This window comes from Sinocyclocheilus rhinocerous, unplaced genomic scaffold (assembly GCF_001515625.1).
Source record: "Sinocyclocheilus rhinocerous isolate Xijiao unplaced genomic scaffold, SAMN03320098_v1.1 scaffold2817, whole genome shotgun sequence".
Taxonomy (NCBI): Eukaryota; Metazoa; Chordata; class Actinopteri; order Cypriniformes; family Cyprinidae; genus Sinocyclocheilus; species Sinocyclocheilus rhinocerous.
In genome coordinates this window covers 157,237-182,355 of record NW_015638065.1, presented here as the reverse complement: position 1 = coordinate 182,355, position 25,119 = coordinate 157,237, and the positions used below count along the sequence as shown (strand labels likewise).

Below are 25,119 nucleotides of genomic sequence, written 5' to 3'. Positions count from 1 at the left end.
GAGTCTCAGCGTCAAGAATTGACGGAAGAGTTGCTGCGCAGTGCTGATGTGGATCCCACACTGCGGCCCACAGAGATCTCTATTTCTGAATTCAGGGCTTTAGCAGACGCCTACAGTAAGCTTTGCGAGGAGAACCAAGGCCTCATTGACTATGACTTCAGAGAGGAACTGAAACTCAGGCATCAGGCAATGAGACAGTTGGGCAGCAACCGTAAAGGGCTTCACCTTCACACCACAATAGAGGAAAATGTTAACGACAAGCACTAACGCTGCAGACAGCAGACTCTTAATGGCGACATTTTCATCAGTTATCAGTAATTTTTTTTGTTTGTTTTTTTTCAGCTAAAAAAAAAACATTGAGTTTGACATTTAAGCACTCTGCAAGGGAAAGGTGAAGAAAAGCTTTTAGGAAATGCAAGGGGATTCAAAAAGTTATGGGAGATATAGTTTGAGAGCACTGAATTATCACATAAAGCTGCTTTGTAGGTAGGAAGGAAAATTAAATGAATCAATTCCAGTTCCAGTCTCCCTTTCTGTATTGAACTGAGGAAGAGAGGGGGTTGTCCAGGAAACCTGTCACATCATAAAGCAGCTATGGGAATGCTTTAATCAATTTACAGCTAGAGGCTGACAACCATCTGTCAGAGAAAAAAAAACATTTGCCATCATTACCTAAAAATAATTTGACTGATGAATAAATTATTTTTCCAAGGCTTTTTACAGTTTAAAAAAAAAAAATTGCTTAGACACTAAAAGTGGTGCTTTAGGCCCACTCAGTGAAACCATTCACTCACATACCTAATCTTTAGACCAAGTCAGCAAAACTATAAGCACATTACGTGCTTTAAACTCAGTTTGCTATTGTAAAACAAACTTTTTGCAAGACTCTAAATACAGTTCTCTACATTACACACATCATTCAAAACTAACAGCTCTTTTGTTTCATTTGGGAAACACTGCCACTTAAATGGCACACTCATTTACTGATGACCTACACCCAGTGATCATGTGTGAAAATACATACATAATTTGTTCACTTAGAAATCAAAACTGTTTTGTGTTTTGAGAAAGATTTACCCCCTTTCATTTCTGTTTACATTGTGTATATGTATATATATGATTATATATACATGTGTGTATATATATATATATATATATATATATATATATATACATGTGTGTGTACGTACAGTACATATACATGTAATTTCAGTATTCAGTTCAGTTGCATAACTGTAAAATTTATCAGTTGTACATACATACATACTGTATATACAGTGCATATGTGCATATGCATGTACTGTATGTGCGAGTGCTATGACAAACTCCTGTGCTCCACTGCAATCTGAACATGCAAAAGACACATGGGAGTAGTGTTTTACATTTTTTGTGTGTAATTCGGCGTGTATATGGCTAATTATTGTATGTTTGTGTGTACAATTACTATGAAAAAACAATTTTTAGAAGAGTTAGTTTTGAATGAAGTGTTTGCTTTTGCAAGATTCATGTGACGTTTTGCATGTTGTGTGTGTGTGTTTTGTGTGTAGAGTTTTGAGAAATTGAACCATATAGTTTAAAAAACTGTTTGTAAGCATTTTTTTTTTAAAACTGTAATGTGTGCTAATGAGATTTGTGTTCTTTGTGTCCCTAATGCCGAGTTCACACTGCACGATAACTAGCCTGAAAATAGCCCAATTGCTTTCGAGGGGGTCCCCCAGTAAAAATCGCGTTCGGGGGGTAAAATACAAATTTTTTTGGTGGGGTTCTCCTGGTACAATTCACATTCCAGGGCCTAAATATCAGGTTATTGGGGTCGCTTCAACCTGCTGACATGAAATCAAACGGCGGCAATCGCGGATTTGGCAAAACTGGTCGGCAAACTACGTTTCATATTACTCCTCCCCGAACTTCCCGCTGCCCTGTATCTTGGTCTCTCATTGGCTGTAGGTCATCGCCATGTGTTTTTCAGTCAGAACTCATTTCACACAGCAATCGCGGACAGCTCCAGATATTTAGCATGCCAAATATTTTGCGGGCGTCGGCGACGTGTCGGCGATTCCCTCAGATCGCGTCTTTGATAATTCACACTGCCTGATTGTCACTCGCGTGAACGAGCACCGATTTGCCTCCGATTTCGGGCATTTGTCGGCGATTTCACAAAACCTGTTGGCGAGTGAAAAATCGGGCTAAAATCGTGCAGTGTGAACTCGGCATAAGACTTGGCTCTTTTCTTCATAATGTTCAAATCGAATGCTGAATGCGTGATTCAATTGTCACTTAATGTGTGCATTTGACTCCTTTGTTTTTATCAAAAAAACAAAAATATTTTTTGCTGCTTTTTGCAAAAAACAGGAAATCATTAGGACAAAAAATTATTCAATGTAATCAGACACCTTTTTATTACAGTTTTGGGCTGTGAAGTGTCAAAAGTATATAAACTCTTAAAATTAAGTTACAGTGACTCATGAAAAAATACTATTTACACATTTAAACATTCTAAAAAAAAGGCTGCAGGCTTTATTTCAGAGGTACATTTCCAGCATAGCACATATAAATTCCTGAATGAATGGTTTCAGCTGACCATGATTTTGTAACAAAGGTATGGGCAGTGCTTAATTTGTAAATTGCGAGGTCCCGGAACAAAGCGGGGTGACCGACCCGGCAAGTTATCAGAGGAGGGAGAGGTAACGGAGCATTGGTGGACCAACTTAAGTGATTAACAGCTTGCATCAGTTGCTTTTATAGCCTGCTCTAAAACTCTAAAAGTACTCTAAAAGTTCATGGGTTATTTTATTTCAACCCAAACTGTTTTTTAGTGTTTGGGAGATTTTTGTGTAACCCAATTCCTGGGACAGGACAGTCGCAACAACCCAGCGGTTGTAATGAGTGCAGATATTTTGCATCCTCTTCAGGGGCCTCATTTATAAAATGTTGCATATAAACCGTCCTAAATTTGTTCTAAGATCATTTCTCAAAAGTGCATAAGTGCGATTCAGAGAAAACGAACATGCGCACAAAAACACGTGCGTACGCCTCTCTTCCAGATGTGACATTTATAAATCGCAAATGATCTTGAAATTGTGCGCAGCTGACTGGTGTCAGATCTCCGCCTTGTAAACGCCCTCTAATTAATATCATTACCATATAAAAGAGCAGACGCCAATATCCGACTTTCTATGCTTGAGAATGAAGAGCACAAAGAAAAAAAAAACTTTACTGAGTCTGAAACTGAGGTTCAGGAGGTACAGGTTCGTGCTAGGACGCTTTTTATTTAATAATGTGTAATTATTCTGTGGACAAACAATGTGTGCGTGGTTATATTTTTACTATTGACTATTATCAAAATTACTACCTCTAGAAACAACAGAAATAATAATAATAGTAATTATAAAACAATTAGGTTTCCAAAAGTAAGAATAAACTACGAATTCAAGTAAAATTCAGTCATCTTATAAAAAGTGAGCCATCCTACTTTTAAAGTCACTTGCTATGACAACTAATAAAAAGTTTATTATCATGAAATTCTTGCAAAACTTAAAAAACATTATTCAAAGAAAAATTGGACGTTTCATACACTATTATGGTCTCCTGTCTGAATAAACCTGCATGTGATTTGGCATTTCTTTATATTTACAGTATACTAATTCTGCTCAAATGTGCCATTAATGTACTGACACAAAAATATATAGTGTATTTTTACTGTAACTTCGCAAGTTCTCTTGTAAAATAAAATAATAAAAACAACATGGACTAAACTGCACAGAAAGCGAGTAAAGAACTTTCAACATTAGGATACTGAAAAGGTCAGTTTAATCTCGCAAAAGCTCCCGTTAATAAAAAAAAAAAACGCTAAGATCAAATCTGTGCGTACGCACATTTTATAAATGAGGCCCCAGGTGAGAGTGGTTCTCAGTGCTGCCGACTTGCATTTCTTTCGTAAAATATAGGTTTGTGTATGTTTTATGTAAACTATAAAAGTTTTTTTTTTTTGCTGTAAATAATTTTATTTTATGCAAAAGAACGATGTCAGTCACCTGAACGAATCGCATCGGTCTTTTCGTGACGATTAAATGATTAATTTTTACTTCTAAAATGCTTGTTAAACGAGTTTAAAGGTAAGAAATAGCGTGTATTTAAATGCTAAAATATGTTGTATTAAGAAATGTATTTAACGAAAATAAAGGCAATTATCCTGTAAACCTATGTTTGTGTGGAATATTTAAAATTGTGGATTTAATTCTGTTTAAGAAGTAAAAAGCTAGTATTTTTGTAAATAAACAAAGAAATAAAAGAGAATTCGCTATTGTTCCACATTTCCAATTAAGCATGAAGCTTCCCCTCCCCTCACACAAGCAAATCAGTATCCACCAATTACAGTAGTTTATTGCCGTGGAAATAAAACCCCCAAAACCTGGCATGGATAACACACACAATTAATTTCTTACTTTTATTTATTATCATTTTATATTTAAAGGGGATAAAGATATTGACATAACCATTATTATACATCCACCAGCATCTTTCACTGGCGCGTGAGGAGGGGGATCCGCCAAATGAGGTGCTGGATCCGGATCCGCCTTGTTCCGGCACAAATTAAACCCTGGGTATGGATAGTTTGTCTGTTAAGATCTCCTGCCAAAGTCTTAACCCATTTTGGATTCCTATTAAAAACCTGCTAATAAATAAAATGTTTTATACAAAGCAAACCCACGACAAAGATAAGTAATGCTTCAATTTAAAGCAATAAGCATATGTAGTGTCCAAAGCACAAGGCAAAATTAAAAACCTGACAGAATTCGGTTCTTGTAGTTGGATAGTTCATTGTATGTTTGTGTGGGAGAGCAGAGTGGTCTTAGTTTTGCATCAGGATGCCATGTAAGAAGAGTAAAGGCAGGTAATTTGGTTCTCTGGTGCAAACAGTTGCTATGTGGCCAGTTCAGTAAATTAGTGCTGTGGATCATGGAGAATTATGAAACGCTTAACACCATTTTGAATGAAGGTCTGTCAAACTGTGGTTCCACAAAAGTTGCTTCCCTGAATTGGCTAATAACTTTAGAAAGGCTGCATGCGATAATGTGGCTCAACACCAGGTCAAACATATAGGCTCTGAAGCCATGCTAAGCTTTGTTCTGGTGGCCAGGTGATAGACACTATGAAGTAGTCCCGTTTTTTGCTTCCGCGGTGCTGTCATAGAAGAAGTCCTCATTGACAACAGAGGTCAGGCTCTGCACACTGAACTCCTTCTCCAGTAGCGAGTTAAGGTCCACGCTATTTGCCATTGTCTCTGTCTGCATGTCCAAAGTGTGGCTATGTCGACGCATGTTCAGTAGGGCCACCTGGCTGCGTCTGAGGCTACTCGTGCCTCTGCCAGGCTTGCGTTTTAGCGCGCTGAAGTGAGCTCGCTTTATAGCAGACTGCCTTTCTGGAGTGTCCACTTCTTCGCTCTCTGGATGCACATGGGGAGCAGATGCCTGGGAGGCCTCCTCGGTCAGCCGAAGCCTGCAGAACTGGGCCTCGATTGCACTGGGACAGTCTTGCCACTGCTGGTCATTGGTCTCATTGTCCTCATCATTGATGATGTTGGATTCTTTGAAGCCGCTCTGCTGCGGGCGAGACGGCTGATCCAGGTGAGCGCTGGCACTGCTGATGGTTCCACTGCTTACACTGGCTGAATCTGAATCTGGTAGAGACAGCCCCAGAGGATCATTGTTGGGGTTGGAACGGTCATTTGAAGGCTGCTTGGAGAGCAAAAAGGCTCGGGAAGAACCTGTGGGGCACAAATGAACGCAGTCATAAATGTTAAGATCTTGTATAAGATGTATTGTTGATGTACAGCATCTCTGATGAAACACTGCATTGACAGACACCTGGGTACTTGACAGACACCCTATTTCTATTCTTAACTTGCTGCACAGCAACTCAAATCACTTTGTTTTGACACTTTAGAGTGAATGGATTGCTATGACCGTTTTTTAACCAATGAATTTCCCTTGGAAGTCTAGTCTCGAGATTATAGCTGAATGTTGCGTGGTAAGTAATGTGCAGCTTCAACACTTCCACGCATCACAATGTGACGCATCTCAATGTTGGCCACTTCCATTGTATTCCAGACTTGTACATAAAGGGGAGATCACACTGACCTAGCTTAGCAGAAGCTGGCAGAGTTTTTCGAAGGGGAGTTAGTCGCTTTTTACATGTTCTCTCAGGCTGTTGTTCAACTCTTTGCATGTTTCGACGCAAGTTCTCCCGCAGGATAGAGCGAATCACCTTGATGATATTCCCTTTGCATTCTGGGGTACTGCAAATGAGAGAAAATGTGAAATGTTAAAATCCGTATGGAATAAAATGGGACACTAAGTTTTTAAATGGCCAAGTAGGCAATTCCAACCTGCTACACAACTGGAACACTGTCTCAGGCCTGCCCTCTTTCTGTGATTTGGTGTGGATGAGCTCCCAGATGCAGTCTGTGCCTTCAGACAGCATGAAAACACAAAAGGTTGATTATTTGTACATGTGGAAATTACTGTTCATTACTACTGCCTCTATGAGCTCAAACAAGCCAGATGAGTCTCTTACCCACTGCATTTCCCAGTTTAACTTGTAGTGCTGACAGGGGAATGAGCCAGCGAAATTTGAATGGATCCTGCTCTCCATGGGCTGATTTTGAAGTTGGCTAGCAAACAAAAGCATGATATAAAAAGACTTATTTTGTATTTTAAAAATATTAAAACTGTATTATGTAAATGTAATGTATGTCAAAACACCATTTATGAAAAGTAATCTCTAAAAACATTTTGTTCCAAAAATTTGGAAGTTGAATATGTTAACACATGACTGCCCATATTTATATTTAGGATTGTTTTCTGAACTTGTCACAATGTAATGCAGGGACAAAAATGAAATGATAAAATAAAGTGACCCCATTAAGGAACTGCTAAGTAATTAGACCAAAAGTGAAAACAAGACTTACCATCTTCTTTCTCACTTTGTTGTTCTCCCTGTACAACAGTATCACAGCTCTCTTAAAAACTAATAAGACAAATCAGAGATTGTATGAGTCAAGCAGATACAGTATGTTAATTTTAGAAAACGACAGAATTATTTGTCTTTGGAGCTGCAGAACTGCTGCCATATATCTGAAACAAGCCCAACATACTTTCACAGATCAGCTGCGTGTTGCATGACAAAATAAATCTTAATATTTACATCATTTATTTAATATATTAAGGTATAAAACATTTATTTTGGCACATGAAAATATAAGAATAAGGTTTCATGGGAAATATGCTTTATATAAAAATCATGGAAAAAGACCAGAGCCTCACCAAAAACATTTAAATCAGGATCCTTTTTCATACGGCCCAGCGATGGGAACGGGTTGAGCCAGATCACTGAGGAATGAATGAGGAATTGTCCCATAGAAATCTCTGTGACCTGAGACAGAGGAAAGAGAAAAAAGGAAGAGAGAGACAGATGATGATTGAATATCCAGTTAAATAAGGGGATTACCCTGATGCGTTCAGACTGTATATGCACCTCTTTCTCAGTGCCACTCTGCTCTGCTACCAGCTGGTCAAATACTGCACCGTAGTCTTCATAGAGCTTCTGCATTTCATTTATGTGGCTTGCAACTTTTGCCATTTCTTTAAGTGCCTCTGTAATAAGAAAAAAGACGGTCTTGAGGTAATTCATTATGGAATCTGATGTCTAAAAATAGCTGTCAAATTGCAGTCAGAATTACTGTGTGAACGCAAACTGGAGTCGGAATGCTGGGGGAAAAAAACCTTATCAGACCTTAGTAACATTATTGGGAATAATTCTGTAATACGCCTGTGTTTAGATCACACAAAAATGTAATTTTTCATCGTTTACTTATCCTTGTCATTCAAACCTTTCTGCAGAACACAATAAATGTTATTTTGAGCGATTTCCACGATATTCACCCCCCTCACAGTTGTCATGAAGGGCAAAATTAGCTATATAAACCAAAATCATTTTTTGAACCAGGCTGTAAACATGTTTTTTTCTGCTGTAAAGTTGGGCATTTTAACATGGGGAGTCTATGGGATTGACTCCCTTTTGCAGCCAGCCTCTAGCGGCCAGTTGATGAATTACAGTTTAAGTCACTTCCTTGTTGGCATCACGAGAAAGAGCGGGAGGTTGCCGCTTGGTCACAACATGCTTTCATAATACGTAAATGGGCAGCTTTGGGATTTTGTGAAAATATCTTGTATAAACTCTTTTTTTAATTCTCAATAACCCACCCACAAAAACACAACCAGACATCTCTCGACCTGCTGTGTGTGTGTGTCTGTACGTGTGATGTACCTGTGAGGTGGTAGTGTTCCTCACTGTCCGTGTCCGTTAGAGACACCAGCTCGCGGAGCAGCAGGGGGTATTTCAGTACTCTTTGCACCGGTTTGATTAGGTAGGACTCTAGTGTGGTTGAGTGCTGCTTGGTTGGATTCCTTGCATCGAGGAACTCCTTAAAGGATCGATCTGTTTTAGCTGAAGAGAAAAGAAAAACCATAAATGCCAGCGCCACCCACTGAGCTAGAAATAACTTTTTTTTTTTCAATGGCCGCTGCAGGTAAATGGCTTTAGGCAATGCACACAGGGCACAAAATCTATCCACAAGGAGGCAGCACAGGCTCTCTGACACCTCGTTAGAACCACTGCAGTATAAATGCAACACTGCAGACAATGAACACCACCAAGGTGAGTATCAAGGATTTAGATCGTACCTTCGATGAAATTAATGTTTTGGCAGGAGTTTGTGAGAAGAGTTAACCCGCCACCACCTCTACAGCACGCAGAATGATAAATTTATCACCCGCATTGTCGTTCAAATCAAGAGGAGCTATTAGAGCAGTAATTGAGGCACTCCTCGCCCCAGATGGATTGACACTTCAGGAAGCAATTAACAAGTTGACACAAAAAGTCGTTTTCGCTTTGCAAACGGAAACCTTGGCACAACAGAAGCAGTGTGTGAGAATATATAATTACAAGCACCGCTGACAGACGGCTACACACACTCCTGTTGTTTCATCTGTAGTGCAAGCGCCACGTTTCATGTCCTTACCCCGCAGTGGTTAAACAGAGCGTGTTGTTTCTTATAGCCATTAAAGTGCTGGGGCTGCTCTGAGGGTTGCTCTCCTCTTGTAATGGGACGAATTAAAAAGGAGGCCGAGGTACAGTTTTCCACTTTAAATGTGGGCAGGGCAGCCCCTCATTCATTTCTTACTGGGCAGTTTGCCCAAGATGACAAATCAGGTTCATGTTTCACACATAAATTATATTCAAAATTTATAGTGGCTAATCACTAAAACTCGTTAGGATATAATGAAAAGATAAACCAACAACGGGTCCTAGTGTTGTGACTGCCTAAAACATTTCAGAAGTACCCCATACAGAATGAGAGTCATTAAATTAGCTAAATTATTCAACATGTAATAGTAATAATCTATTATTTTATTGCTCAAAGATGATGTGATTGAGGTGTAATGTGTTGAGCTGTACCTCGTTCCAGAACCTTCTGCACTTTAATATGGTTGGCGCAAAAGCCACTGTAAAGCTTGAAGTGCTCTGCGTAATACAAAAACGAACCACCCAATGAGAAGAGCAGCTTCTGGATAAGGGAAAATAAAGACAGCAATGATGCATCAAGAATGAAGAAGTGAGCATGACACAAAATAATTTAATATGAGTCTGAAGTCTTTCATCTGAGTCTGACTCCCTTTAAGGAACCGTTCACACAGCAATGAAATCAATGAAAATGTAATCAGTTACTCAACGCTTTATGTCATTCCAAACCTGTTTGATTTTCTTCCATGGAACACAAAAGGAGATATTTCACAGCGAATATTCTCAAGCTGCTCTTTAGCATATTGAAACCATACAAAACTGACAAAAATCAGTCAGTCCATATGACTCATGCTTGTTGTACCAAGTTGTACCCCAAGTTGTACCAATTTTTAAGCTGTTATTACATGAAAATCTTGCCTTCCACTTTACTGCACAAATCTAATTGACATTTGCCCATATTCAAACTGCGGCATGTGAAACAATGGATTTTCAAGTTTGTAAATAATCACATTTTGTAACTAATAGTTGCATTCATTTTGTAACAAATGTAACTATTTTGTGTCTACCCCCAGTGTTATTTTAGTATTATTTATATAATATTATAATTTTTATTAATATCATTAGATTATTGAATTAATATTAGAAGTAATTTTGTTATGTGCTTTTGCCATTTTATTACTTTTTAAATATTTTTTGACTGTTTTAGTTATTATTTCCATTAATTAGTAGCTTATTATTATTTTTAGTGCTTCAACTTCAACTTATTAGTTTAAGTAGTTTCTTTCACCTTTATTTCCATTAACAATTAAGTTTTTTTTTGTAGTTCTGTAGAACTCTGGTCTGTTCCTCATAAAAAAAATGGCTTTCAAATCATTTGGTCATATGGAGCACATTATTACATACATATCATAACTATTCCTTTAACTTGAAAAAAAGCTAAATTATTCTCAAAACTGAGAGCTCTCTACTAAAATGCTGTGTATGTCTTATATATTACAAATGAGAGTATTAATGAAGAAATTAATGCATTTGGCATGTCCACCTTGAATTGTACAGGGGTCTCAAGCGTGTTGAAGTTGGGGAAGGAACTAATCTTCTCCTCCAGGGTCTGCAGGAAAACTTTCTGGAAGTCCAGCATCTCTGGAAGGCTACCAAATAGACTTTCCATCTAGGCAAAGAAAACCCACAACCATTAAACAGAACTTTCAAAAAAACAAAAAGAAGAAGAAGAATTTATGAAAAACAAACAAAAAAAGCATGCAAGCTACAACTTTATTATCTGAATGAAATCTGCAGATTTTATATCAGTTGTGCTAGCTTCTTCTATCGCAGACCCCTGGCTACATTTTTATTGCCACTCACATGGTCACTAGTAACTTAAGAAGCAGCGTTAAAGCCATTTTATGTTTAGTCCTTGTCTAATTTGGGCAAGGGCATGCTAAAGTGTCCATTAACGGGGATTTAATATGAGAGTACACTTCTCAGCACATATTGACTGATGTTTCCACAGGGACATCCTGAGTCTTGTCAGGGTCATATCCAGTTCACCAGGCAGCAGTCTGAAAACTGGCTAGTTGAATGTGCAAGTCTTTAGCATCAGTCACGTTAGTGGGGACATGCAAGCTTGTGGCAAATGAGCCAAGATGCATCACTGCAATGAATGACTGTGCAATCTGTGACAACTCAATCCAACACTGACCCCTTGAAACAAGCTCCAGTATGGGGTTTGGCTTTACCTCGTCTTGGGTGAGAAAGGTCTCCTTTTGCAGGGGCTTCAGGTAAATTTCAAACAGGCAGTTCAGGTCCTGTATAAAAGAAACAGAGCACAATATTACACCATGAGCTCTGTTAGAATTAGCTTTTCACATCTCCAGAATTGTTTCACTACATAAAACCTTTTTTGGGGGTAATACTTTATCCTTATACAAGATCTGAAAAACAAAAACAGTAAGGTAATTAAAAATGTAAAACACTAAATTAAAACATCAGGAACAAGACTAAAGCTGTCCTTGCATAGAAGTTTTACCTGCACTAATTAATATACAGTGGGTATAGAAAATAATCACCCCCCTTTAAAATAATCACATTTTGTTGCTTTTCAGCCTGAAATGAAGACGGACATTTTTGTTTTATCCAGCTGTATTTACTCAGTGCAACTTATAACATCCAAATGAAAGATAGAACACCAACATGTCAGAAAAAAATTTAAACCAGAATCACTGATTTGGAAAAAGGATCACCACCTCCTAAAAATGTTTTGTAAACTCAGGTGTAGCTAATCACCTTCTCAATGGCACATAAAGCAATTTGACTTTCAACTGTGATCAGCTCAGCATGAAAAGAGCTTTCCTGGAGCATTTCAGTCCTTGGTAGTGCAACTGAAGCAAACTATCAACTATGGGTGGCAAAGCACTGGCAAAAGATCTCCGGAAAAAAGTTGTGGATAGGCACAAGTCAGTAGATAGATACAACATTTTTTTAAAGGCTTTATCAATGCCTATAAGCACAGTGAAGTCTAGAGGCAGATGAGACTAAAATTGAATTATTTGGCCTCAGCACCAAATGATATGTCTGGCGGAAATCCAATACAGCTCATCATCCAGATAACAGCATTCCTAAAGTAAAGCATGGAGGTGGTAATATCCTGTTATGGGGTGTTTCTCTGCAGCAGGGACTGGAGCACTTGTCAGGATAGAAGGAAAAATGGATGGGGTTTACCTTCCAACATAACAATGACCCAAAGCACACAGCAAATCTGAGCACACAGTGGTTGAAAGAGAAAAAGGTGAATGTCCTTGCATGGCCTAGTCAGAGCAAAAAATGAAACAAGGTCACTTGTTTCAATTTACATGTAAAAGGTGTATAACATTTTTTTGCACCCCTACTTTCTCCTTCAAGTATTAAGTTCTGACATTGTGAAATTTTGTAACTCTTTTATGATTCTCTAAATTGAGTGTGTAATGACTCCAACCCCTACCTAAGACACAGTCAAATTGTTAGTGATGCAGAGAATTTTTTTGTTTTTTTTTACTGAAACACCGAAAATGAAAATAAGCTTTCATTTAGCCAAAATCTGAAACCGAATAAAGTTTATTTAATAATCAATTAATCACAATAATTTAATAATCAACACTCAAATAAAAAGTTGCATATAAACTTTTAAATTGCACATAAGGCAGTCTCTATGTAAACTTTTTAATGATATAATTACTAACAAAATATATGGACATTGTATGGCTTTCCTTTGACATTGACATTGTTTACAGGCTGTTTTACTGATGTCTTTCCATGGTACAAACACTGATTGAGTGATTACATCAGAAGTGATACATTTCAAAAAGTTGTAGGGTTTCCTGCTGATGTTCATTCATGTTTATTTCACGCTTTAATTAGCAATAAAGAGGAAGAGATGATCAGTTCACATGCTGCTTGAACACACATGAACAGCATAGACTAAAAGATCCCAGTTCATCAAAAGAAATCGATATTGTTGGTCCAGCTAGTGTCCACACAGCTGTCATGTTTACCTGTTGTAGCTTAACTCTGTGGGCACGAAATAGACACTGACAGAGTCTGAATGCGCCATCAGAGAAGGCGGCAGTCTGAAATGTCACCGTCACTGTTTCGGTTCAATGATTTTGCCTCTCCAAAATTCATTTTCATATTTTCGGTTGCCGAAATTTCGGTGCATCACTAATTATTTTGTAAATAAATGTGAAGGTGTAAAGCGAAGCCATTAATCAGGGAAATTCCTGTTGAAGATAGGTCTAAACAGCCAAAGCCGTTTGAGAGAATATTCAGGTTGATGCACAAGCAGTCTACTGATGCCATACCATGGCCACAGCACATAGTGCAGGTTTGGGAACTGTTTGTGCATCAACCTGAATATTCTCATTAGGCTGATTTATAACGGTCTGCCAGTGCCGATGCAGCATATCACAGACAAATGGCTCCAGCACAGGACTCTGGGATGGCACTGTTCCCCCCTCCCACAAATCACAGAGCGCTGGAATAATCAGACACCTCCCTGACGCCCAATTGTTAGTCATGGAATCCCTGATCTCGGCCCCGCTGCAATTGGAGCGCTTAGCCAAGCGCTAAATACCCTCAACGTGTTTTTGCAGCGTTGAGCAATGTAAAAAATCACAGACATATCTGTTGATTTCTTGAACGCATTGGCCAATCAGAAAGGTTTTGTCAGAATTCACTCACTGCTGAAAGCGCCACAGTTTTTAAGTGCAGTTTTGCACGCTCGTGAATCATCTCATGACTAAGTGCAGACACGATGTAAATAAGAGATTCAGTTTGTAGTTTAGAGAGCTTCATATAACGGAACTTTGTAAAATCGTGATGAACGAAGATGAGTGACGCTTTTTAGTGATAATCCATTCAGAATTTGTATGAAACTTTCGTTTTTCGGACACACAGGCTACACCCTGCAAAGTTTCGGGAATGGCATCCGCATATTTATGCGGTATTCACTCTCGAAATAGCAGTGATTGGCAATGGACGGATTTAATTCTGGAACCGGTCCTGGCCAAACCTCCACCGACAGCGCGCGTCCCGAGCGAGATCTAATTCACGGACCAAAAGCGTGTGTAAACTTTATTGAGATCAGGGCATATCAACCAGTAATTTAATTTAATTTCCCGTAACGGACCGCATGTTAATAGGGGATTACAGAGTCAGTTCTCACCTTTACATAGGATTTCTCTGTGTTCACTAATTCCTGGATGACCTTGCGTAGTCTCTCTGTGGCAGACATATGACGTGGACAGGGCCTGAGCATGGGGGCCTCTGGCCCTGTTTGCTCCTCCTGGCCCTCCATCAGACCAGAGCCGCCCTGGAAGGAGTGGTACAGCGAGCACACTGTATCCACACTCTGCAGGAGACACATTTAAAATAATTACAATAAATACCAATGTCAAGCAATCCATCAAATGCTTAGGAAAACAATAGAGAAAGTACACAGAAAAAAAATGGTATAGGATTTACTATTTTTAATTTTCCTTCAGAAATTACTAGAAAATTTCACTATTATAAAGGAACAAAAAGTAACACTGAATTAATCAAGACATTTTAAGTAGAAAGACTGAAATAGAGATTTGTTGTAAAACATGACAATAAAACAGATTATTGGAGTTTTTTTACAGTGTATGGATTAAATATAATATACTGACAAAATTATTCTAAAGGTCTATCCACACCAAGTATTGCTGTCACTCACATGCTCCAAAGCCAACTGACAATAGACATTACAGTACAGCTACTGTAATAGTGCAACGTGAGAATCATATAAATAAAATATTAATATATATAAATAAACATAATAAACTTATTAAAACATTTCCATTTAGTTCCAATTGTATTTCACATCACTACTTTGGTTGTTATTTTTAGTTGTTTTGTTTTTTATAAAAATATATAATTTTTTTCATATATTTATTTATAATGTCAGCAAACGTGCATGTCAGTAAACTAAGACGTGGTGTACACTTGCGATACTGACATTGTATTAAGAGACTCGATCCTCACATAAAAATATTGATAAGATATATATATATATATATATATAAATTACAAAAAAATGAACTAGCAACTGCATTAAATACGACTCATGAAAATTAATGTGCAAGAATAAACATCATACAACATAAACAGAAACATCTCCATTTATAGACAAGAAACTACTGCACTGAAGGGGAAAAATTAAACATATCAAGAAGAACACAACAATCATGTGCAAATGTTTTAAGCTCTGAATTCTATTAAATGTCATGCAATTTCTCAAAAATGTGACAAATGTATGCTGTATTGTACAAACGGATGAAGGGAAAATGGCAGTTTTTAGTGGATCTACACTAAAAATAAAAGCCCTTTATTCCTCCACTGCTGTTAGTGCATTTTAGGAAAACGTATATTTGAAAGCTTTTTCTAGCTGTTGTGGAGAAACAACTTGGAACATGATACGCACAGATTCATTGTGACATAACTGGTCCATATAATATATGTGTGCAAGTATTACATAATTTATGCTGGACCTACACCCTACAGACATAGCTGCATCACATCTTCTTAAACATTGTGATCGGTTTTCAAAATAATACTGACGACACTGACGATTTGAAGGGTTACATCTCATGTGATCATCTCTGTCAGCATTTACAGTAGTAAGGTTTCCAGCCAAATTCTTATTAAGGTGGTACATCAATACCAACAGCGGTATTGCTTACAGTGAAAGTCTCAAAATAAAGGCTGCAGCATCTCGGTTTCAGCTCTCAGAGAGCTGCGAACAAGTGAAACAGCTGTCAGGGACAGATCTGTGACCACAGGAGACAAAAACAACACCAAAGCCCTTTTCTGGCTTTAAACCAGCAAGCCAGACTCCAAATTGAACAGAGCACATGCACCCTGCTGCTCCAAAAATATATAAACTCAACACCTTTTCCCAACATGTATGTTAACTTGCGTCCTATTGACAATATACAGAGACAGAGAGCACATTACATTGCAAAGAGTGTGTGAGGTGGTGTTTATGTGAAATGAGTCATTGACTCAGCCAGAAGAACAGCAAGAGAAAATGGGATCTCGCAAGGAACGAGCAGATTGCTTCTGCACTTTGGTTTACTAATTACAGCACGGCCACTCTAGAGACCATGTGCTTCAGTAGCTTCAAAGTCAGTTTATTGTGTCAGGAGAGAGAGAGAGCAAGAGGAATAGGTAAGCTCAGCTGCAATCTTCTGACAGACAGCTTAGCTACAGAAGGACCACCCAAAGCAAACACTGGGGCTACCAGGACATCTTCTCAGCCATTAGTTAAACAGAGATTAAGGAGCCTCAAAAACACTGTTGTGAAAAGTAAACATATATATTAGGGCTGGGTAAAAAATCTCGATTTTAATCGATTCTCATTTTTATGAAACGATATCGATTCTTAAATCCCAAGAATCGATTAGTCTAGCCTGTTTAGTTAGTTAATGGACGGAACATAGAAGGGCACCTCCCATCCAATAAATCGCAATAAGCATTGTGCTTTGGTACTTTTAATATGAAAAAAAGTCTCAGATTTCAATTTATGTCCATTGTATTGCAGTATTCAAACAATAAATGCCGTTTTGGCGCTGTTTATTGTGCAGTGACAGATCGCTGTAGCGCCTCAGATCATCAGACTGATCAAACTTATATTGCACAGTGTTGCCGCTTGGCAACACATACATTTGAATGATTTATCAAAAACTAATTTTATAAAAACTTTTTTGAGTGGTGAATATGTCATCATAACATCATAACAGTAATGTTTTAGATTTTTTTGTAGAAGTGACACGGACTGGTCCTTGTTTGTTATTGACGTTTTAGTTTGCTTTCAGCAAATACTGACAAGAGACGCAGTCTGTCAGAAATCTCACCACAGAAAAAAAACTGCATGTCATGTGACTTAATCAAAGCACATCATTGGCTAAACTAAGGTCTTCTCTTTCCAACAAAAAAACGAGAATGTTCTCTTAAAGAGACAGTGGCAAGGAAATGAACACAACATAGCCGTATGTTGCCATATGGCTACACCATGCGGTAGAGGGTTAAACATCCGAAGGTAAGCTAAAAGAAAGAGTACAACTTTACAATCCGTATCCTGTCTTATGTAATCGCTCAATCAGTGTTTCAGCCGCGCAAAGAAGCCAATATAACTGCTTGTAAACAATGTCACGTTATGTCACATTTACCTAAGAAAAAAACATATTCGGAGACCATAATCTCGTTAGTCAGCTAGAAAAATAAACTGTAGAGAGGGGCATTTTGCTAAATCTATGCACCATATAATATTATAACTTCTACTGTTCTTCAATGTTTAATTTATATTTTTTTCTGACAGCCACCATTTAAATGTTTATATTAAAAAAAAACGAATTGAAGTAGAAATATTTTATTGTTTTGTAACTTTTATTATAAAAACCTCATTAAGTGTAATTTAAGCAGTTGTATAGCCTAAAAAACCAGTCAGTATTAACCTTCAATATAGTACTGTAGTACCAACTGAATCCCATGTATATTTTACAGTATTAGTTAAGATATTTTTTTCCTTGAGAAAATTTGGCATGTGTACCTGATATATAATTGAACCTCAGCATGTAGGTTGCATTAAATATGCAGTGTGGACACATGCACTGATATTAAGTATAAGTAGTATGAACTGTATGCACACAAGCATAGACAGCTGCTTTCAAACGCTCCTGTATTTGTGTGACAGCGCTCTGTGAACAGTGTCAAATGTGTTTGTTGTGTGTGTGAACACAATGGCCAATCAGACGCATGGAGCGCGGACTGTCTCAGTATACTTTGGGCTTAAGCGACTTTTCAGACAACTAGTGACAAATTTAGCAACTTTTTGAACCATAGCTACTTTCTGAGAGTCAAAGTTTTGCTTTCCTGGTACAGGCACACCACTCTCTCTAACGTTCTCTCTGGATGATCATTTTACGTGTAAATACAGCCAAAATCACAGTACAGCCATTGTCTTTAACTTATGTGTATGCTGATTTTGTCACATGATGACATGGTTGTAAATCAGGATATTTTAGAAGTGTAGAGCAGCAGCTTCTAAATAGTTTAAAAGTGACAGCTGGTTAACATGTACAGTCTGTACAGTCATGTTTTTGTCACTATTTCATATTTGTTCAGAAAAAAACGTAAATGAGAACGCAATAGCTGCAAATGTGACGGAATAGCCGCGTTTCCACTGTCGGGCCAAAAGTGGGCGTGCTAGTGCGTGCCAGGGCCAGTCGCGTTTCCACGGTGCTTCCTCGGGGCCAACGGCCCGGGTTTTTTGGCCCGACGAAAACCTTGGGCCAAAGCGGGCCAGCTGGGGCTAGAGAACTGGTTATGAACAAAGGCGGAGTTTCTACGCATCTGGAGAGCGTCAGCTCTGCGGATCCTTTCATAAAGTTAACAGCTATAACACCAGCATTAAAGACTTTTAAAATAACTGACTCGACTGAATAAGTAGGTAGGCTATGTTCATACCGCTTTATTTCTGTGTGACTAATTTTCAGTCCTGATAAATTAATTCATTATGATCAATGTATCACTTATTCATCAATACTTTTGGATTTAAATCTTTAACAAAGCATACAAACAAACTTTTATCATGTTCGTTTTGTGATTGTGCTAGCAATTTTCTGAAGTGCATGTAAACAGGGTCACAGTCTAACAGTGGATAAAGTATCAGAGGGACGCAGCACCTCATTGATATCCCTTGGTTTCACGGTGTTCATATTAAGCTAAGTATGCCTTGAATGAGAAGGGCCCTTCGGTGCTGTGATACCAGCTGTCAAAAAGCTTCAGTCTGACAATCTAACAAAAAATGTTCACAGCTCACTGTTTGCAGAGGAGCGAAACTGCTTGGCAGTGCAAGTGTGTGATCCGAATTACACATTGGACCCACTTATACCATATTAACATATGTTTTAGGTTATCTGAATGTGATAGACAACACTAAATATAGCTGTAAGTGGGGTCCACTGCATCTTAAAAATGCATTACTATGCAATCATTAAAGGGTCTGAAAGCAGTGCATCCTCAAAAAAAGAAAAAAAAAGATAAATGCACTCTGTTAGGTTCACTATTAATCCTTTTATACATGCAACATGCCGAGTAAGCAGGTTTCGCCCCATCCTCCAAAAACCCTTCTCCTATAATATCCTGTCTTCTCAATACACACGCACACTCTAAAAAAAAAAATCTACAAGAATGCGACTTTTGTGTTTAAATGTAAGCTACATTCTCCAGTAGAAACATACAGCCGTTTTAAACTGCTTTCTCTTAAATCCCTTCAACAGCCCAAGGAATAAGGTTTATGTGTTTACATGTTTCAGAATGCTGCTTTCTGCAACAACCCTGGAATAAGCAATTTTCTGAAGTGCATGTAAACAGGGTCACAGTCTAACAGTGGATAAAGTATTAGAGGGACGCAGCACCTCATTGATATCCCTTGGTTTCACGGTGTTCATATTAAGCTAAGTATGCCTTGAACGAGAAGGGCATTACGACAAAAATACAGGTAAAACATCATGTGATGAGGCAGGTGCCTCTGCTGAACTATGATCGACTCATTACTGTGTCAATGGCTGCTTATGTTTGTTAATGGCCCTCAAGTCTACCTGAACAGGTCAAAATGAGTGAAAATGGATTAACTATTTACAAAGTAACTCACCCACTAAGATTTACCATTTACAGACATGTTCAAATTGAAAAACTTCAGGATCAGCTAGTCTTTAGTGAGAATTCAAATTGGTTAAAGGTGAACTACAGTATATTGAATAAAAATCAATTGAGCAAATTAAGCAAAATTATTAAAATTTATTAAATGAGGTTTCAGCATAGGAGAAAGCGATGATGGTGAAAGCGATAAAAGCCGGTGAAGAAAAGTTCCCAGCAGGCCTTTCGAGGGTTGAGTCTTTTAGCATCTCTATGATATTTCAGATTATGATGATCAGTGATGACTTCAACCGGGTGGTTAGCTCCCTTCAGCCAGAGTTGCCACTCCTCTAGAGCAAGCTTGATTTCCAAAAGCTCCCTGTTGCCGAAGTCGTAGCTCTGCTCTGCCGGGGATAACTTCCTAGAGCAGAAGGCACATGGAGTGTAGGAGGCTGTCTGTGACATTGTAACATTACCGCTCCCATCCCTACTGTTGAAGCATACACTTTGATGACGAAAGGGGGTTTTGAATCTGGATGAAATAGGGTAGGAGCAGTGTAAAAGGCATCCTTGAGTTGCTGGAAGGCATTGATGGCGTTGGGAGTCCAGGATGGAGACTTGGGCTTATTCTTTAACAGTGAGGTGAGAGGTACACAGATCTGGCTGAATTTGGCGATGAAATGGCGGTAGAAATTGGAAAAGCCCAGGAAACTTTGGAGTTCTTTGATGGTGGTAGGTTGAGGCCAGTCCTTGACAGCTTGTACCTTCCTCTGGTCCATGTGAATGCCTTGATAGTCGATGTAACCTAGAAATTGGATGGTGTCATGGTGGAACTCACACTTCTCCAGTTTAAGGTACAGATGGTGTTCTCTCAATTTCAGTAGGACCTGCTTCACACGGTAGCGATGTTTGGCCAGGTTCTGGGAGTAGATGAGGATATCAATGCATACGACGATGAACCGATGATGGAACTCCCGGAACACCTCCTTCATGAATCCTTGGAAGACAGAGGGTGAGTTGGAGAGACCATACGTCATTACCTGGTATTCATAGTAACCTCATGTAACCGAATGAGGTTGTAAGCGCTACGCAGGTCCAGTTTGGACAAGATGTTCCAGGGCGGCTGGGACCAGAGGACGTGGGTAGCGATATTTGACAGTTTGTGAGTTCAGGATATGGTAGACGATGCATGGCCTCAAGCATGGCCTCCGTCGTTCTTGCTGACCAAAAAGAAACTGGATGCTGATGGTGAAGTAGAAGGGCAGACGAATTCTTGTTTGAGAGCCTCAAAGTACTCCATGGCCTTCTGTTCCGGGATGGACAGTGGGTATACTCTACCCTTGGGTAGCATGGCTCCAGGCAGCAGATCAATTGCGCGGTCCCATGGCTGATGAGGTGGTAATTTCGTTGCTGCCTGCTGGAAGACACCTTGGAACGTCCTGTAGTCAGGTGGAATCTCAGAGGTTTCTGGACTCTCCACAGTCGTGGAACAGATGGTCACTTCACTATTCTTGGATGAGGATGGAGATGTAGTTAACTTCTGAACAGGAAACATGCAGTTTTGAAAACATTCATCACTCCATTGGAGGATCTCACCAGTGTTCCACTTGACTTGAGGGGAATGTTGAGTCAGCCAAGGGCGTCCCAGGATGATATCGGCAGTAGAACCGTCCAGCACCAGAAAGGAGATAGATTCTCTATGCAGACAGCCGATGCGGAGCATGATGGTAGGGGAGCAGTATAGGATCTTGCCTCTGCCCAGCGGTTTTCCCAGTATAGTGTGAATGTTGAGTGGTTGAGAGCAGGTTTTCCTCTTGAGGTTTAATTGTCGTAAGAGATTCAGCGAGATGAAGTTCCCGGAGGATCCCGAGTCAAGGAGGGCTCGAGCTGAAAGAGATTGGTGAGCAGAGGTTACCCACACGGTAGTGAGTGATAATGGTGCAATCATAGGTTGCAATTGTAGGGTACTCACTGCTGGGTGTGGTGGACGAACTGGGCAAAGCGACATCAGATGTCCTGCTGCTCCACAGTACAAGCATAATCCATTAATAACTCTCCATTGACGCTCCGCACGGGTGAGATGGTATGAATCAATCTGCATCGGTTCTGGTGCTGGAGGTGAGGTGGGCAGAGGAGATGCAACAGGGACTTCCAAATTGCATGCTGTGAGGCGTTGAGAGATGCGTATCGCTCTCTGAATGAAGTTCTCTAGCCCCACAACATCATCATAAATAGCCATTTGTTGACAGATGTTAACATTCAGCCCTTGTCGGAACGCGGTGATGAGCGCTGCTTCGATCCAGCCACTAGTGGCTGCAAGAGTGTGGAACTGGAGAGCGTAATCATTCACGGAAGATTGGCCTTGACACAACCGGAAGAGTTGACCGTTGACTGATAGTTTGTTGGTGCTTTGGCCAAAAACTTCCTTGAAGTGAGCAACAAAGGCTGTGAGGGAGTTGGTAATCGGGCCGTGGGCATCCCAGACAGACCATGCCCACTGTAGAGCACGTCCAGACAGGAGCGAGATGATGTATGCGATCTTGGCCTGATCACTGGGGAATAGTTGAGGTTGCATCTCAAAAAATAAGGAGCACTGGAGTAGGAACCCACCGCATTCCTCCGCCTCACCGGAATATGTCGCCGGACGGGCCATGGGACTGGTGGATGTAGATTGAGTTGAAGAGGTGTTGAGCAAGAGAAGTGACTGACGAATGGATTGGACGAGCTCAGCAAACAGATCAGGGTTCCGATCATTGCTTGGTTCAGTGTTGCTTTGCATATTTTGTCTAGTCTGGTCTTCTGTCAGCAAACAGAGGAGAACAACACTGTACAAAGTACAGTTCAACAGAGTTCATCAAATGAGGATTCAGCAGAGGAGAAAGCGATGATCACAGGTATGGATATTCTCAGAGAGTTTAGAGCATAGACTTAGCAGCAGAATAACACTGGTGTCTTTGCAGGTGGTGATGGACCCGGAGAGCTAAGCACTCGAAGCACACTGAAGATGAACAGGTAAGTAGATCAGGCAAGGAGCCAGGGAGGTTGATGCACACATGTGAACAACAAGACCAGACACTGAGGGAGGGATGTGATGGTGGCTTTATACTGGGCTTGATTGATGTTGACAGGTGGAGTGCATCAGTATTTGGGTGATTATGAACGAGTGGGAGGAGCTGAAGTATCAGTCATTGCTGTTGACTCCGTAACAGGTGGGAAGTGTGTTAATAGTCCTGACAGCTTGTAACCATAACTAATAAGCAACATCTGTGGAAACGTTCATTGTTAAAACAAAGAAATCTTTTACAGAGAAGAGTAAAAAGGAAAAGTGAATGAGCCCATAATAAAACATGTTTTAACATCATGTGTAAACAGATCAAGAGCTGGCTTTTTTTGCTTGACAGTTAAAGTAGCAAGATATCCATGAGTAACACCTCATCACTAGAGAGCCAAATCTTTGGTATTGCACCTTTAAATGAAGGTTAAATTAAGAGATCCGAAAAGAAAGTGAATTTTAATAATAAATATAATTGTGAGAAAAGTCTACACAAATTGTGTCTTTTACAGTACTAACTATTGTTTGTGGTATTATTTTTGAGCAATGTTTTAAAATGCATAAATAATGCAAACATTTTAAATAAATAAATAAATACACTGTTAATATAGAAATAGAAAAGCATCATAGAGTTGGTCTCTTATTTACACATGAAGGTAATTGGTGTTCCATCTGCCCGTAACCCGGAAATGTATTTGACAAAAACTAGCAAGCAATTATTAACATTAAATAGGCTCAATCTCTAATTGATCAGACTACTTTCAGATTGCGACAATTTTGTTGTTTTTCATTTATTAACAATTAAAGAACATGATCAATCATTATAATACACAATTTACTTGCTAAATAAAAAACAATTCATATAAATAACCCCTAATTAAACAACCCCTTTAATAATTAAAAGTACCCTTACTTCAGGATCAGTATTTTTATGTGAGGGTTGATCTTCTCAAACGTCAGTATCAGTACTTCAAGAGTGATCTGCTCAAAATGAAATGCAGTCAAGTGGTCACTAGACACCTTGGAGATGCTTTGTCTCCATCCTCTTGTTTTGACCCATAAATACACTCACCATGAAAAGCAGCCTATAAAGTATCCTCCAGGCAGCTATGGCCTGGAACTTGGTCCTTCTGGCCAGAGAACAGCCCTTCCTTCTAATCTTGCCCACCCTGAAAGTTGGCATGTTTGTTGAGTTAGTCTTCAGCTCTGGGTTTGTCACACTCACACTCTTGCTCCACTTTAACTCATGACGGACGTGTCTCCCTCTTCCATCTCCAAGTCAACAATCAAGCATTTCCAAAATACTTTCAAATTTTTTAAAGCTTAGGGCTTTCTGACAGGATCTAAAAATCGATCACTAGCAGGTTTTGTGGACATAGACGCTACACTGAAACTGCTGCTGCCCACTGAAATCTGCATATCAATTGCTGCCTCGCATGACCCCGCTGCAGTTTCCAGAGAACATAATGAAGTGCTTAGACAGTTAGCAAACACTACCAGTAGCCTAGCCTTTCAATAACATCAACACAATGGAAACGTTCCTGGATGGCCTGTGAACACTAAGGCTAACATTACCACACATACTGAAAAGAGAATTGCCTGAAAATATTAACCAGAAATTAGGGCTGGGCGATATAGCTAAAAAATTTATCAACGATATAATGTTTCATATCATTCGGTATCGATAATTATTGAAATTTTTATAACCTTTTTTAAAACAAAAAGCAATAGAATTTTTTTTATTTTTTTTTTATTTAACCACTGTATTTATAATTAACACAATTTATTGAGACAAACAACAAATATTTTTTGTTTTAACAATCAAACACAATAAAAATTAAACAAATATCAAATTTCTAATGTTTTATATGCAAAATGAATAGGTCTTTATTGTATAGGGCTAATTGTCTCCCGAGGCCACAGGAGGGCGCAATGAGCAAAATAATGCAGCGCATTTAGCAAGTAACTCTATAAAAACGTGCGTTACATCTAACTTAACTCATAAAAATCTAATATAATTTCGTAAATTGCATAAACAATTGAACAAAACACAGCATCATGTATTTACGCATTGCTTAATCCAAAGAGCCGAAGCGCCATTCACACAGACTGCATTTAAAAACATATGAGACGCAGTGAAAAGGAATAAACCTCCACAAATTCGTGACGTGTTTTCTAAAAGTTTAAACTGTTTTAACTTATGCGTTCTGTGTGAATGGCTTGGTTTCGGTTTTAACCCATTCAAGATCTTCTCCGCATTGAGCTTCTATATTTCTCTAATATTTTGAATG

The 25,119-nt window shown here is 39.0% G+C and overlaps 1 protein-coding gene across 3 annotated transcripts in view; it reads right to left on the bottom strand.

The window, feature by feature from the left end:
* Positions 1-5,130: 5,130 nt before the first annotated feature.
* The window catches only part of LOC107749593 (T-lymphoma invasion and metastasis-inducing protein 2-like), a 93,550-nt gene continuing 73,561 nt past the window's right edge, over positions 5,131-25,119 (bottom strand). For all 3 annotated transcript variants that reach the window (XM_016564763.1, XM_016564764.1, XM_016564765.1), the window contains 12 exons: positions 14,282-14,467; positions 11,322-11,390; positions 10,628-10,753; positions 9,520-9,628; positions 8,329-8,508; positions 7,537-7,655; positions 7,326-7,434; positions 6,971-7,029; positions 6,577-6,673; positions 6,389-6,470; positions 6,141-6,298; positions 5,131-5,767 (listed from right to left, as the gene is read on the bottom strand). In XM_016564763.1, coding sequence (XP_016420249.1) covers positions 5,151-5,767; positions 6,141-6,298; positions 6,389-6,470; positions 6,577-6,673; positions 6,971-7,029; positions 7,326-7,434; positions 7,537-7,655; positions 8,329-8,508; positions 9,520-9,628; positions 10,628-10,753; positions 11,322-11,390; positions 14,282-14,467 — 1,911 coding nt within the window. In that variant the 3' untranslated portion in view covers positions 5,131-5,150. The remainder of the gene's footprint in view (positions 5,768-6,140; positions 6,299-6,388; positions 6,471-6,576; positions 6,674-6,970; positions 7,030-7,325; positions 7,435-7,536; positions 7,656-8,328; positions 8,509-9,519; positions 9,629-10,627; positions 10,754-11,321; positions 11,391-14,281; positions 14,468-25,119) is intronic.